This window comes from Anoplopoma fimbria, chromosome 7 (assembly GCF_027596085.1).
Source record: "Anoplopoma fimbria isolate UVic2021 breed Golden Eagle Sablefish chromosome 7, Afim_UVic_2022, whole genome shotgun sequence".
Classification (NCBI taxonomy): Eukaryota; Metazoa; Chordata; class Actinopteri; order Perciformes; family Anoplopomatidae; genus Anoplopoma; species Anoplopoma fimbria.
In genome coordinates, this window is record NC_072455.1 from 2,026,264 (window position 1) to 2,042,527 (window position 16,264).

The 16,264-nt window shown below is 40.7% G+C and overlaps 1 protein-coding gene across 1 annotated transcript; it reads left to right on the forward strand.

Annotated features, from left to right (window-relative positions):
- Nucleotides 1–1,229: 1,229 nt before the first annotated feature.
- On the forward strand, nt 1,230–9,570 carry LOC129093382 (uncharacterized). The gene is made up of 10 exons (XM_054601387.1): nt 1,230–1,439; nt 2,701–2,766; nt 3,435–3,571; nt 4,531–4,660; nt 5,193–5,213; nt 5,964–6,043; nt 6,145–6,235; nt 6,340–6,447; nt 7,335–7,505; nt 8,404–9,570. The coding sequence occupies exons 1-10, from the start codon at nt 1,406–1,408 to the stop codon at nt 8,571–8,573; spliced, it is 1,008 nt and encodes a 335-aa protein (XP_054457362.1). The 5' UTR covers nt 1,230–1,405; the 3' UTR covers nt 8,574–9,570.
- The last annotated feature ends 6,694 nt before the right edge of the window (nt 9,571–16,264 follow it).

Genomic DNA, 16,264 nt, shown 5'->3' on the forward strand with positions numbered 1-16,264 from the left:
GTAGTTGCAGGGGCTTCATAATGACGTTAAAGATTGTCTGCACTGTATGCTGTGGCTTCAAACATGACAATGTGAGAATTATTTCTCAGCCTGTCACACTCATGTGCTACTGAAGTGCAAAGCTGAAAACTGAGCTAGCATCCTGTGTCGATCTGGAGTTAGCGCTGCGGTTGGCTTCTCAGTTCCTGAATGCTGACAGATACCAAGAAAGATTTAAAGGGTAGAGAGACATAGAGAGTGAAGCAGAGAAAGAGAGAGAGAATAAGGGTGGGTCTAAATGCTGAGACGTAGAGGGCGGAGAAAGGAAAGGTTAGGGTTGAGAAAAAAATTGCAGTAGGCGGAAAGTAGCAGAAACAAGAAAGAGCAAGAGAAAGTAGGATAAAAGTGAACAATAGACATGAGCTAAAGTATGTCGGAAGTTCAATATTACAACCAAACTTAATATAAATGTGCTAAAACATCCTCAACTCTTCTGGTTTTTAGGCTTTCCACCAGATTTATTTTATCTTGTTTGTCTTTTACTTTGTCTCTTGTTTTGCACTATACTCTATGCTGCTGTAATCCAGTAAATTTCCCCGCTGCGGGACTAATAAAGGATTATCTTATTTTATCTTATCTTATTTTGTATGGACGCTTGGTCAGGTCGTCATTTTTCACGTATTAAACATTGTGAATTCAAACAAAACTAGGGTTTAGTAAAAAATCATGGTTTGGGTCAGAATAAGTACTTTTGTTCTGTCACTTAAGCTACATATGTAAATTAAGTACGTTACGTGAATTAAAATAAGTCATCGTTGAGTTTCACAAAAGACACAAACAGTGGTCTCCTGAGTGAAAGTCCTGTTTTTGTTTGACTCGTCCATCCACCGCGACCTCCAAACTTGCACAGACTTTCTCGCTCTTTATACTACGCCATCCTTCTTTTAGGATGAGGCGACAAAGTTTACATGAGGCGACAAAGTTTGACATGTAGAGCCACGAACAAAGCTGAGAGTCGGGTTGGTTGAAAGAGGAGAACGTTGAATTCCCACAAAGTTGGAAGAACCTCGTATCATAGTACAACTGTTCTGTGTCCACATACTTCTGGCCAAGTGTTAGAACAGATTAAAAGCGAGAGAAGAAGAGTGAGAATAAAGCAAAGAAGGAAAGGAGGCAAAGAGTGAGTCGTAGGTGGGACGAGAGACACAACAAGAGAGAAAAGAGGGGGAGGAGGTTGAGGAGAGAGAGAGAGAGAGATCACAAAGCAGAAAGCTCACAACGAAGTGAGAGTAGAGGAAGAGGAAGAGGGTTTGTGGAAAAAGGAACAAATTCAAGAAAATAGGACACTCAACATCCATGCCGATGATCATTCACCATCTTTAAGAAGATATTTTTAGAGAGCTTGAGAGAAAGTAAATCCGTCACCATGATGAAGTTGAGGAGTCGACTCTGCTTCCTCGGTGAGTTCAGATCAAACTGCCTTAACCTCAGATAGGAAACTCCTGTTCACTTGTTTGTATTCAGAGTGATATCTTACAGAGAAAACTAAATGTGTATGCAGATCTCCCGCGCTCACTTGCACTCCAAAATTCAAAAAACTTTTAAAGCTGAAGTTCAGATTGTTTTTTCACACCCGTTGAATGAGACGCTGCAGAAGCCTCGTGGTTTCACTGCTCATTGTGCCGATTCAAGAAGCTCTGGTGAAAGCTCTTATTTAGCTGCTCCCCATGCCCTCCATTTCATTTACAAAAACTTTCATGGCTTTGATTTAGTCTCAAATTTACACCTGAATGTCCTTGAATCACTTTAAGATTCATTCAAGGACTCAGGAACGATTGCAATATGCAGGAAGTCATTTGGAGCTCACAAATGCTGTGATATAAGTTAAATCATAAGAGTGATTAAAAGGGAATTATCAGGAAATCAGAAAGCAAAACACAAGAAAAAGGTTAATAGTTAATTGTAAACCAACTACACATAATTTGTCTTTTTCCCTGACTTTCCTCATCAGCAGAGCCTCATTTAATCTGTCTTAAATGTGCAAAATGATGCAGGATTTATAGCCCAATTTATTGATATTCTATATGGAAAAGGAAACTAAAAACTTCTAAACATATATTCCTTTTTTGAAAATGATGGGAGGCATCAATCAATCATTAATTCATCCATTAATCTGATTTGTTAAGCCACAGAAAATATGGGACAGCCTGTAAATATGAAGTATGTTTCTTGCAAATATGGTGCATAAAACATTCATGCATTACATATTAAAATATCAAATAAATTAGATAATGTCAATAGACGATCAAGCTCTAGTTTCGAGATCAGGAAGCAACCGTCAAAGGTCAGAGGTCAAAGTAGATGGAATAAAGTGTAAATATATGATTTTTTTATCTGTCTTTTGTCATGCTTTTCTTTTACTTCACTGCTCACATTTTCACACCAGCGGTTGTCTTTTTCAACACATGTGAAAACTTGTTGCAGCTGCAGATCTGTGTGGTAAAACTTCCACCTTCAATAAGTGTACCTGTTTACTACAACTGATTAAATGTGCAGAAATATGTTTTCTGGGCAGAAACATGTTCCTTTAGCTTACATTAACCAGAATCTGGGTTATTCATTTAAATTCTAATGTTTGCAATACAAAGTACAACATCATCTTAAAGTTATATATTGTTTGTTTTATGTTTCTCCCCTAATCATTCTCTCTTTCTGTCTCAGTTCTAGCATTTTCTTCAATTTCCAGAGGACAAAATATAAGTACCGTTCCTTCAAGTGATAAACCAGGTATGGATTTGATAAGTGTTTTATTGTGGATCAGGGTTAGTTGTGTTTGTCATGTACTGTTCTGTATTGCGGTGGTACCCAAAGCGTTTTAAACCAGCAATAGCACACTGATTGTGAGGTCCATTTGGATGTTTTATGTACATATATTCATTTAGTTGTGTAGATGTTGCCTAGGTTTTTAAGTGATAAAATGGGTCTACCTTGTGATTGATAGGTCGCTACTACGGCGTTGTCCTGTCTAGGAGTTAGGGTTAACTGTGTTTTTGTCTTACAACTTTAAGCCTTTCACAGTGGGTTAAAAACCAAGATGCAACTGCAAAAACCAAAATGGCAATGGGCGGAAAAAAACCTTGTGAACCACAATGTATTGCACTGTCCAGTTCAGACAGGAAGAGAACATTTGTTGAAGTTATTTGTTATCCAGGTCAGAAAAAACAGGACATTATGTTTAAGATTGAAACTTTGCAGATAACATCTGGGTGTGTCTAAATGTTCTGTGTTGTTTTAAGCCTCATCAACCGTTTCTCAGTTGTCCCTTCACTCTCTGAGTCACAGTCGTGGTGACGGTGTCCACCACATCCTGTATCGGTCCTGTGTTGGTGTTGCGTGAGGGGAGGTGGTCTTTGGCCTTAAAGTCTCATTCTTTGTGTCTTTCGTGTCTGTTACAGCTTCAGACGGCGTCTCTCTACCAGCCCTGTTACCAAATGACAGCCAGAACCAAACTACCGGCACCACGCCGCCCCCCAAGTCTCCTCAGAGTCATGAATCAGAGAATGCAACGGATCTGCTCTCAAGAAACTTTACGGTAACAGTTGCCGCCAACCTGAGCCGGTTATCCTGTATCATGTGACCAACCAACGGCAACTCTGAAGTATTCAACCAACTTCATAAACTCTCAACATTGAAACAAAACAATTAGCTTGGAAATCAATGTGGAACAAGAAGCCTTTATTTAATGTTAAAGAAATGTATTCTACGCTTATTCTCTTTCTTTATCTGAGAAAAATAGACAAATAAATAATGGTGAACTGTTGATTATCATGTAGAACTGAAAGGAGACAATTTCTTTTTTTGGATGTAGACTGAAAATATATGGGAAATACAGCATGTTTTAATTGAGTTTAATTTTAAACTTAAAGTAATTAGGAAACAATAGAACAGAGATTAACTAAGTAACTTAGTACATTTACTCAAATACTGCACAATTTTGAGGTACTTTAAATTGAGTATTACCATTTTCTGCTACTTTCTACTTCTACTCCACTACATCTCAGAGGAAAGCATTGTATTTGTTAATTCACTACATTAGATTAATGATACAACATACATTCAGCATATTAATGATGATGTATTATTAAAGGTAAATCAGTCCTTAGGGTAAAAAATTCACTAGCTACCCATCATATAAAGTATATCAAGTAATTCGGATTAAATCCATTTTAGCTGCAACATAAGTATTTATAATACAATAATAATATATAATATTTAGACTTTTGGTTAAGAATGTTGATGCTTTTACTTAAAGTTGTACTGCAGGACTTTTACTTGTAACAGAGTATTTCTACTGTGTACAGTGTAGTTTTGCTACTTTTACTTGAGTACAAGAACGTCTTCCATCACTGCAATAGCACATCTTCACAGTTTAAATGCAGCACACACCATGAAACAAAGCAACACATTAAAAGCTGAATTTACATTAATTCAACCCGTGCATGGTCACAAATACAGTAGATGTTATGTGAAGCTTTAACCGTCTTTTTACAGACTCAAGAAGAAGAAACAACAACTGCAAACGACTTCATTTACATAGCCGAGGAAGTCACCAGCATCGCAGTTAGCACAGGCGGCTATAATGAAGACGTGACGACGGCGGCCGCCAACACGCCGAAATCAGGTACCTTAATGGTGCGGATGCAGGAGGCCAACTGTGCATCAGTCTGTCTTCCTGTGTGCTAAACCACAGCAATCACATGCTTGTATTCTCTGTAACTGGCACACAAAGGCTCACTCTGACTCACAGAACGGCTGCTACGTCGGACAAAATCATATTTTTCAACTATCATGATTACAAGATAATGGATGTAATCATTTCAGTTGTTTTTGCCAAGAAAATGCAGCAAACATTTGCTGCTTGCAGCTTCTCAAATGAGAGGATTTGATGCCTTTTCTTAGTCATATATGACATTAAACTGAATTTCTTTGGGTTTTGGACTGTTTGTCAGACAAAACAAGCTATTTAAAGATATAACAAATAAATTATTACTTGCATTTATCACAGCTTTCTGTTATTTTAAAGCTGAAATAATTAATTAATAGCAAGAAAAAAAGTTCAAGTCTGTATATTATTGATTTATTTTCTGTTCTCCACAAGGGTATGAGTTACTCAACATTAACCAGCTGTTTGTTTCTTTTCGTAACAATTAAAGATGCAGGTCATTCGTCTTGGGGTAAGCATGTTGTACTATTATTACCTTTTGTAATATTTATCAGGGTAAACCACAATTTTCTCTTCTATTGTATTCATCATCTGTCCCCTATTGATGCTCCTGCTACAACTACTATCAGACTGACTTATTATGATTTCACATTAGTTGTTTAAGATGTAAAACACACTCACAAAGGTCACCAACGTCATTATATTTTATCTTGTGATTATGACTTGACCCATTCTTGTAATTATGTGATACAGGTTTTTTTATTTTGAGAAATCTGAAAGTCTTGTTACTTTGGTGAATGCATTGCCCTTCCATATGGAGCCCCAAAGTGTTCACAATTAAATAAAAACATTATGAAATAAAAACATTACAAGAAAAAAATATATATATATATATAAATTTTATATAATTTTAAATATATATATATATATATACTGTATATAAAAAAAGAATAATTTCATTAAAACTAATTATTACTGATCATTATTATTTTCCTATTTATTAACTGAAGTTTTAAGATTTTATTTCATTGTTTAAAAGTTTATTTTATTTAATTTCACATTTTATATCCCATAATGTCAAAAAACAATTAATTTACTAATAATACTGAACAATTTCGGGCTCCATATTATCAGTATGATAAAACTATGTATGAACTGATTTTTGTTTTTGTCAATACATTTTTTAATACCTCTCTACTTGATAATACAAGCGGCACAAATACCCTAAATACTAATAAAACTGAATTGTCTCCGTCTCCAGGTTACGTGATCCTCATATTGATCATCTTGGTGATCATTGTTCTGTGTGTCATCCTCTACTTTCTCAGGAGAGTCTCCAGGGTAAGAGAATGAGGATTCTGAGTGACATTTCCTTTAAAATACATATTTTATCTCATTTAATGCTTATTTCTTATTTCTGACATGTTTGTTTGTTCGTCTAGACGTACTCGTTTGACCTCCATCGGCAGGTTCCCGCCAACCCCCTGAACGAACCCATTGGCACCTTTGAACCAGTCTACCTGGACGACCTGGGTGTGTTGAGTGTAGTAACGTTTTTTTTTATAAATGACCGTAACATTAATGTATATGAGCATATTTTGACTGGTACTCTTTGGTTTGTGTGTGCTGTATCTCAGATCGACGATCTTCTAAAGACCAAGTGACCACCGGCGACCTTTCACCTCCTCCTGTCTCCAACGGCACAACTCTGCAGTCGGAGGAACGGCGCCCCAGTGGAGATGGCGGTACGTGAAATCCTATTTTGGGCGTTTTTTGGTGTCCAACATTTAACATTGTAAAGTCAAAACCATTAAGAACCCCTTTAACGGCAAACCAGTTGGTGAAAACAAAGGGATAATTTGGCCAAATGGTTCCTTTAATAGCTTTTGATTCCACCACTAGCTGCACTTTTATCCATCACAGGCATCATAGAGTGAATAGGTCAGTAATATCATTGTGTAGTCCATGAAAACACCAACGGTTTTTTCTGTTATCCCAAGAAAAATGGTAAAATATGGATGCAGCAGGGGATGCCCTGAGCCCAGGTTACCACAAGAGGAAATTAAATGTAGTGGAAAAAAGTTTCTCAGATGTGTTCATGTTTTTCCATCCATGACCCTCAAAAACTAAAAAGTTAAAACCTCATTCTCCCCACAAACATCAGTTCCTCTGTGTTAGTTTCCATTTTATCATTAATTTCATCTTACTGCTGCCTTTTTATGCAGCTCTTTTAAATGGCTATGGTGTGAAATCGGCACAAAGTTTGCATTTGATCAAGCCGGATGTTCTGAAAAGAATTATTTATTAGTTCATAATAGATTTCGCACCATTAAAAACTTGGACATTTGTCACAGGGACGGATTTGAGGCACTTTAGGTGGCAAGCTGACGGAAAATGGAAAAAGGTTTCTCAGGTAGAAAACAGAAAAGATGACAAAGTTGTGGGAAAGTAGAAGACAGCAATAACAATGTCTTCGGATAACATGAATAAATTCAAACTGCATTTAAATATTTTCCCATTAAAAAAACCAACATTTCACATCGTCACATCTTTCCACAAACTCTGGCGCTCTCAGAAAACATTCTCCTCTTACTGTTCCTTCTCTTCTTCTGCTCGCTCCCTCACTCTCCAGCTCCACAGGAACAGCTGGACACAAACGGCATGGAGACGTCGCCCACCAGTAACACCAGTCCCTCACTGGGCGACGACCCGGCTGAGAAGACACCCAGCCCAATGGGCAGTACCAACATGTTCTTTGATGTTGTTGGGGAGGAGCAGCAGAACGAAAACAACAACAACCCATGTAAGATACTTTATATACATACCAAACACAAAATAGTAATACAAAAAACACAAAATAGTAGTATAAGTAGGTATTTTTCATGACTTAACTTCATGTGTATAATTGGTGGAATGCCCCTTTTAAGGACAGCAGCCGGGCAAGTGTCATAATGATAAAAATATGTGCACAAATGAACAAAATATTGTTTTAAACATCGTCGTTAACATTTAACATAAGGTATGAGGTACCGCAAAGATAATATATTATTGTTTAGCAGGAAATATCTGAGGTATATTCATTTATCTCAGTAAAAAATACCAAACTTTTACACTCCATAGGCAACGTTACATAATTGTATTTCTGCAACAACACAACTTTATAAAAAAAGGGAATAAAGGACAAATATAATAAATGTGACAGTATATGAAAACATGAATCCAGCATTTGTAGGTGCATCGAAACCAAAACACAACTGCTAGTCTGCAGATTAACACTCAATTTGTTTAAATTTCAGTTTCTGCCATTTTAATTAATTCCAAATTTTCACTCAGCAATTTTTAACAGTTTGTTCACTCCCACCACTTGTTTGCAGTCTTATCAAGAGGGTTTCCTTTGACAATGACTGTATGAAGGAGGAAACTGCTGGCTGCAAAATTAACAATAGCTTGAATTATCTTTTACTGAAAGAAACGTTATTAAATTGTTAGCTAGCTTGGCGTGATGGGGCTAGGCTAGCTAAGTGTAATCTGCTTCTTAGCGCTAATCGAACCTGAAACGTCATTTAGCAAGTAACAAACTGAGCTTTTAACTCAGAAAGACAGAAGAAAAGTGCATGCTGCTAAATATTTGATGAATATTTTGGGAAAATATATCTAATTGTAAAATTGAATATACTTCTTCCCCCTTCTCCTTTCCTTAGCGGTTTGCTCCAGTGACCCCTTCGTTGAAATAAACCTCGATGAGCCGGCGTTGTGCGATCAGCTCCTCACCTCCACTGAAGCTCCTTCCTCTGTCCTCCCCTTCTCTCCTTTCTCCTTCTCCTCCTCCTCCTCATCCTCCTCCTCTTTCTCATCCTTGCACCTCCAATGATGACCCCAGAGCTCAACATGGAGGTCAGACAACAAGCTGGAAACAGAAAGAGCTAGCTTACGCATGATGTTCTGGGGTGTTTAGATGCAATCATCACAGTCTGATAAGGTAGTATTTTTTTTGTCTAAATGGAGGTGACTTTGGAACATATCTGTCAAAGGTTAGCTCAGTTAACCTGAACTAATATCAGCTATAAGCACTGTTTCTCAAACTACGAAAATATTTTGCTATCAAGCTATCAAAAATCTTGTATTTCTGCTGGCTCTGTCCGTTTCAATCAATACTCACTATAGAGTCCAAACTATACGGTTGGTTCACCATTTTATAGTACTGTTAATTGTAAAGTGATAATTATTTTTACCCTAGTGGACTCAAAGTACTCCAAAACTGCAAAGTGAAAAGTAGGACAGCCATGTTTAATATAGGTCAATGCCTAACCTTAAACATTGGAGGTCAATGCCTAACTTTAACCTTTGGAAGTTAATGCTAACTTTAACCATTGGAGGTCAAATCCCAAACTTAACCATTGCAGGTCAATGCCTAACCTTAACCATTGCAGGTCAATGCCTAACCTTAACCAGTGGAAGTCAACCTCTAACATTAACCATAGGAGGTCAATGCCTAAGCTGAACCAGTTGACGTCCATGCCTAACCTTAACCTTTTAAAGGTCATTGCCTAACAAACTAGAATTTTTTTTCATTTTGAAGATGAGCTCACTAGAGAGTCATCTTCATAGACCTCCCTACATTTTAAGTAGGGATTTATAAGTCAAGTATTTTGGACACAGCCATGTTGTTTCTGTGGTGGCCGTTTTGAGAGAAAGAAATTAAAAATATTATTCAATGCTGTAATTTTGCTTTTTTGTGGTAATGCTTTGGACCAAACTGACAGACAAAATGTAAATTTGGCCTTCATTTCTATCCCTTTATTCAATTAAAATCACTTCATTTGTATTTTCTTGTACCCTTTGTAATAAAACTGTTCTGTGTCACAGTGGCTGGATCTGTTTTTGTTGTTCTACAGCTCACAGTCAGGAACGCCTCGATTAGTGTGGAATCAGCATTGCTGTGTTTGCCATCAGCCAACTATTGATATTGCATTCATATGATAAATGACAATGATTTACACTATATTGATCTGTGGTCTTGAGTAAAGGGTATTAAGATAAGATAAGATAAAATAAGATAATCCTTTATTAGTCCCGCAGCGGGGAAATTTACAGGATTACAGCAGCAAAGAGGATAGTGCAAAACAAGAGACATAGTAAATAAAAATAAAATAATAAAATAATTACCTCCATAGCTCTGTCTTTTTGAGACTCACCATCACCAAACAGGTCTCTGTGGTGGAAGTTTTCCAATACAATTTACTATACTAATACCCAATTTATACTAGTACTATCTATGTCCCGAGATGAGTCCCAATGAGCGTTGAAATAATGATCAAATGACAAATGAAATGTCCTTGCGGTATTTTATTTCTTTGCATGAAAGAGCCAGAAGTTTACAGAGTCACCGGGAGCCTGCAAAGTACTGAACTCCCGAGTCAGGCTGCTCACCCCTGTATACATGGGAGCCGGGGTGGCCAGGCTCAGTTCTGAGTTAGCATCTCCTGACAATGAATGTGTGATGGAGGGGGGTATGAAGAACAAAAGGGGTGCATGAATATCAAAGAAGAGGTAGAAAAACAAAGGAGAGGAAGAAGACCAAAAGGTGGGTATGAGTCTCAGGTGGGGAGGAAGGACCGAGAGGGAGAAGGCCAAAAGGTGGGGGTATGAATGACAAAGAGGTGAAGGGGCATAAGGAGCAGGGGGGGGGGGGGGATAACACCTTCCCACAGTGTAATACCATCATACAGAGAGACAAGGTTCTCCACCTTTAGAGTAAAATCTTCACATCATAGTACATTTCATTCAAAACCTTTACACTATATACTTCCAACATACACGAATGTAATTTTCCATTACATTCCCCCCTTTTGATCATTCTATTGATCAACCATAGTTTATACGAGAGTTTGCTCCAACGAGGACGTTCGTCTGTAATCTGTGTGTGTGTTTTCAGCGGAGCAGGACCAAGGCGGAGCTTGGCTCACACCTGTCCTGTGTTGAATCAACGTAGTATATCTGGTCACAAATATGACATTATTATGGTCATATATGTGCCTTTTTACTAGATGCTTTTTTCCTCTGTTGTAGTCGGTGTCTGTGGGGGTTCTCTCGGCAGAGGAACCCGCTTGCAGTGGCTTGTGTGGATCCATGTGGCTCTTTCAGCTACCACATGGTCACCTGGTTGGAGGTTGTGCAGAGGTGTGTTGGCAGGGGCTGGTAGGGCTTTTGCAACCTGTTTTCGACTTGTTTAAATTTTAGTCGGTATTCCCCACCTGGGAATAATTTCTGTCATTAAAAGGCAAGGTCAGGATTAGGCAATGGAGCATAAGAGAGATCAGTGCGAGGAGAACAAACATGTTGGAGTTCAGCAATACAACAGTGTGGTTCACCATCCTCAAGACCTGGAAGCAGAGAAGCTGGGTTAATGGTGGTGCATCTCTTAACAGTCACATGTGGTAAATCAAGCAACACAGTGTGGTATCTCATGTATCTGGCTGCAGACAGATGAGAGGTTTTCTGCTCGAGCAGAATGTGACTAACAGCGTGAGGCACCAGAATAGTGAGAGGAGAATAACCCACAATGTCACGTGAGGCATTAACAGCTTTTTCTGCAGCAGCGACGGTGCGCAGACATTTTGGAAGACCCCTAGCTACAGGGTCTAGTTTAGCGAGGAGAAATAACCTCCAGCCCTGAGCTCATCACCGTGTTGTTGCAGGAGTACTGACGTCATGCACCCGTTACACTCATCGACGGCTTGAGTAAATGGTCTGTCAGGGTTTGGAATGCCCAGAGTCGGGGCCTGTTGCAGAGCAAGTTTTAAGTCAACAATGACTGCAATGCCTCCTCTGTCCACTGAACAGGGTACAACTGGTCAGTGGAGAGGGAGACAGAAATAGCACAATGTGAGTCATTTTGTCATTATAACTGAATTTGTTGCTCCGGAGTCTACTAAAAATTTTAATTTGGTACCATCAATATCAACCTTGGCCATAGGCATAGTTTTGAAAACGCCATCATTATATTTAACATATGTTTGTACGAGAGCTTTTTTACCCTTCTCGTTTCTAAACTTTATAGTTTCCTTTTTCTTTTCTTTTTTTTTGTTCCAAATCAGTGTATGTAAGCAAAGCATTTTCTTCATTTTGTGTTGTGTGTGTGTGTGTGTCACTTCCCTGCTCAGTTGCTGGAGGTGTGTGGTTTCCCGTCTCTGCACACTCCATTCTCCCCCCTTCTACAACAGCCTGATGTCAATCTGGTGGCTGCCTGTCCCGTCTCCTCCTTGGCCTTGTTGTCTATCAGGGCAGTCATATGCCCAATGCCCATAACGTCTGCAGATGTAGCATTGGTCTTTTGCAAGGGGAGGGGCACTTTGGTTTTGATCCCTTCTCCCCCTTCCCTTTCCTCGTCTTTGCCCTCGTCCCACATGCCATGGTTGATGCTGATGCTGTTCTTGTGGTTGCCATCTTGTCAGTTCTTGTACCTGGTGATGTTGTTGTCCTTGAAGCAGCAACTTTATCTGTTCAACAGCCTGGAGCAGGGAGAGTTGAGCCATGTGGAGCTCACTCTGTTGTGTCTGCTCTTTTTTATTCTTTTCTGCAGAACAGTGTTTTTCAGCATGACGTGCATGTCTCATGATTTCAGATAGTCTGGCATTTTCCCAATCGACACAGCCTTCCTTAACCCGTCTTCCAATTTCTCCATGCAGACCGTCCACGAAGGCTTTACGCAGGTGGGTCTCCCACATACCACATTCTCCTCCCAGGTTCATAGGCTCCTCTTGTCCGCTGTGGAGGCCGTAGACCTGATGGAGCCTGGTGTAGTACTCGTCAATGCTTTCGTTAGCGCTCTGTTTACATGTGGTGATTTTCATCATGTCAACTCTGACGGGGAAAGCCGTTGTGATCTCTTTCATGAGTTTTTCCAGGAATCTGGAATAGGGGTTGTTGTCCTCGTTATCCCAGTCAGCTGATTTGAGCCGCCTGTCATCTGTTCCAAATGCTACCTTTATTTTAGCATAGTTTGCTGCGCCCAGATGTTTAAGGAGCAGTCTTTTCAGTTCGTTTTCAGTTGGCTGCCATTCTTGACAGAACATAAACAGTTGTTTTGCCAGTCTGTCTCCTCCTGCAGACAGCGGAGGAAGTTCTATACGGGCCTGATCAATGTCTCTCGCTGTCCATGGTCGATGGACAAGGGTGGTGCCTTGTGCACCGGCTACCTGTACCATAGGTGCCTCGAGGGTCGTTTCATCCATCTCTTCCTCTTCATCAGACACGTCGGAAGCGGAGGCTTGAGGTGGAGGCACAGTTATCTGCTCCAACTTGGCCTTGGATCGAGTTGTTGCGGGTGCGGGCCCTCCGCAGGCTTCACCCTGCCCTTTAGAGGAGGTTGAGCCCCCTCCTTGGGAGGATGAGCTGGAGGGTCCTGCTTTAGGGGCTGAGGCTTTGCTTTGGGAGACGTTCCTTTCATCCTCGGCTTCGGCCTGCTGTCCTGTCGGTGGAGGGCTGTATGGGGGAGGATGGGTGTCCAGATCAGGGTCCACACCAGACAGTTCCTTAAACAGAGAAGCATAAGGTGATGTATCTAGATTTGTGTCTGGAGATTCTGTGTCAGGAGTGACTCTAGTGATTCTAGACATTTGCTTGTGTACTTTCCTTCTTTCCCTACGTTCCTCTTCATCCTGCCACATTTTCAAACACTTTATTTGTTCTTCTACATCTTTTAAATCCTTAGTTCTGATTTTCTTCACTTCATTTAATTTTGTTTCTAATTTCCCTAGTTGAGTTTTGCTAAATGATCCTCCTGGAGGAAACCCATATTCTTTTATCCATATCCCAACACCCTCTATACTTCCTGCTCCATATTTGGACCTCATGGCATCCATGCATCCCCCCTCAGGAGGAGAAACCTGAGCCTTGCTTTTACCTGAACCCATAATCGACGAGTTCTGGTGTGTGTACACAACTTTTTCTTATTTATTTATTTATTTATTTTTTCTTTTCAACACTGCGTCCCAGTGAGGCCTAGGTTACTATAGCTTAACCAAGATAAAGCTAAGACAGACAATGAGTTACGCTTTCCGGCGCAGTCACCTCTCTCTCAAACACTGTGTGTGAACAACAGTCACTTTTACACCAATGTTTCTTAGGTCAAGAAACTACCACACTCAGATTCTAATTAATCTGAACGTCCATTTCTGTTTTCCAGTTCTCCTTTTAACTTATTACTCTCATCAAAAGAATAGCATTACTCTCATCAAAAATATAGCATTACTCTCATCAAAAGAATAGAATTGTTTTCAATTGTTAATGACTATTTCATAAATCAAAGATCAGAACTTCAACGTCTCACCCGGTTATCTGTTGCTTTGTGGACTCAATCAGGTTCTTTGGATCACAGTAGAGATGGCCCAGGGTCGTCGGTGGATCGGTCCTCTCTCTCTCAAAATGTCAAGGTAGAGGCAGGTTTTTCCTGGATCATCAGTCACCGTTCCTCCGTCTCCTCAGGGCGATCTGCTATGGATCCTGTTCGTGACGCCAAAACTGTGGTGGAAGTTTTCCAATACAATTTACTATACTAATACCCAATTTGTACTAGTACTATCTATGTCCCGAGATGAGTCCCAATGAGCGTTGAAATAATGATCAAATGACAAATGAAATGTCCTTGCGGTATTTTATTTCTTTGCATGAAAGAGTCAGAAGTTTACAGAGTCACCGGGAGCCTGCAAAGTACTGAACTCCCGAGTCAGGCTGCTCACCCCTGTATACATGGGAGCCGGGGTGGCCAGGCTCAGTTCTGAGTTAGCATCTCCTGACAATGAATGTGTGATGGAGGGGGTATGAAGAACAAAAGGGGTGCATGAATATCAAAGAAGAAACAAAGGAGAGGAAGAAGACCAAAAGGTGGGTATGAGTCTCAGGTGGGGAGGAAGGACCGAGAGGGAGAAGGTCAAAAGGTGGGGGTATGAATGACAAAGAGGTGAAGGGGCATAAGGAGCAGGGGGGGGGATAACACCTTCCCACAGTGTAATACCATCATACAGAGAGACAAGGTTCTCCACCTTTAGAGTAAAATCTTCACATCATAGTACATTTCATTCAAAACCTTTACACTATATACTTCCAACATACACAAATATAATTTTCCATTACATCTCTAAGGGAGATTGATTGAATTCCCAGTAGAACCAGCAGAGTTCATGTAACTAACAGTCCCAGTCCACAGCAGAGGACGATCCATCCCGGACTCTCTGGTTCTGATGGACTTCCTGTCGGTGAAGCATCTCTTCCTCCTCTTGTTGTGTTTGGTGTCTCAGGTTTGGGCCGATCACTCGCTGCTGTAAAGAGAACAAACAAGTCTGTGTCATTGATGTGAAGAGAAAACATCTCACTGACAAATAAAACTAAATGTCCACATCAGATTAAGCTAAAACATTTTTCACACATCCTGCAAAAAAAAGAAGTTTAAAGACTGAGGAAGTCTACAATAATCAGGTTATCAGGTTATACTCAGCTGCTAATAAGCTAACATTAGCATGCTAAGGCACTAAGATGGAGGAGTTGTCGATCTCCCTCTGTGTGTGTTGTAATCGGAGTTTCTCCTTGCTTTTTAGACAAATTGCTTTTAGTGCATGTTAGTGCATGTGATTGTGCCCCACTTGCTAGCTCACCATGGCGACGGCTGAGCAGGTGGCTAGCACCGTTAGCTACTTCCTGTTGCCATGTTAAGAGCCGTTGAGAGGCAACAGAAATGCTCTGGATTTCGAGGTTGCCTTGGGGTCCCATGTTCAGCCTCCAGCTCACCTCAGTGCCCTGTTTAGGGGCAGGTCCTCTACCAACACCAACCTGGCCCCTTCCCCTCCAGGCAACCTCTGAATGTGGAGACTTACAGTCGCCCTTCCAAAAACCTCAGAGGCTGGGGGGCCAGGAATAAATGTCTCCAGGCCGGCTGTCGTTTTCTTCTCCCAGCAGCATATCAGCTACTGGCAGTTCATGCTTCAGACCCCTGGGTTGTTTCCAGCCTAACCCAGGGGTACAAGCTTTATTTCCAACAGTGGGGTCAGCCTGAAAGTCTTACTGTTCCAGATGTTGAGCACCGTTACCGTACATTCTATTTCGTTCTTTGCAAATTGGAAGCTGCCTCTGCTATTGTTTCCTTGGGCTTGCTGTCACTGTGCCACCCTTCAAAGATGGCTGAACAGCCTTCCCTTGGATGCCAAGTGGCACAGGCGCAAGAGGATAAAGGTTTCACAGCAGTGCCTACTGGCTCTAACCCCGTGGAGGGAGAGGGCATACCTGTCAAGGGGTATCCTCATGGGCGCCGGTCCATTCCACCGGGAGGTTGTCACAACAGATGCCTGTTGTCGGCTCGGGTGCAGTGGTCTGCTCAGGATCACATGGAGCAAGTCAGTGTTGAGCTATGGGCCGTGCACCTAGCACTCAAACACATCTTACCATACTGATAAGAAACCATGTGCTTATCCGCTCGGACAAACCCTCGACCGTGTTTGGGGTCAAGGTGCTCTGGCTCACACGTGGCCAGGCTGTTTTTATACCTTTTCACAGTTTCCTTCTGATCTC

Bases quoted from the DNA above. Each gene is read 5' to 3' on its own strand.
- LOC129093382 (XM_054601387.1), top strand. From the start codon at position 1,406: ATGATGAAGTTGAGGAGTCGACTCTGCTTCCTCG. The intron at 5,214-5,963 runs GTAAGCATGTTG...CTCCGTCTCCAG, and splicing joins TGCAGGTCATTCGTCTTGGG to GTTACGTGATCCTCATATTG. The intron at 7,506-8,403 runs GTAAGATACTTT...TCCTTTCCTTAG, and splicing joins CGAAAACAACAACAACCCAT to CGGTTTGCTCCAGTGACCCC.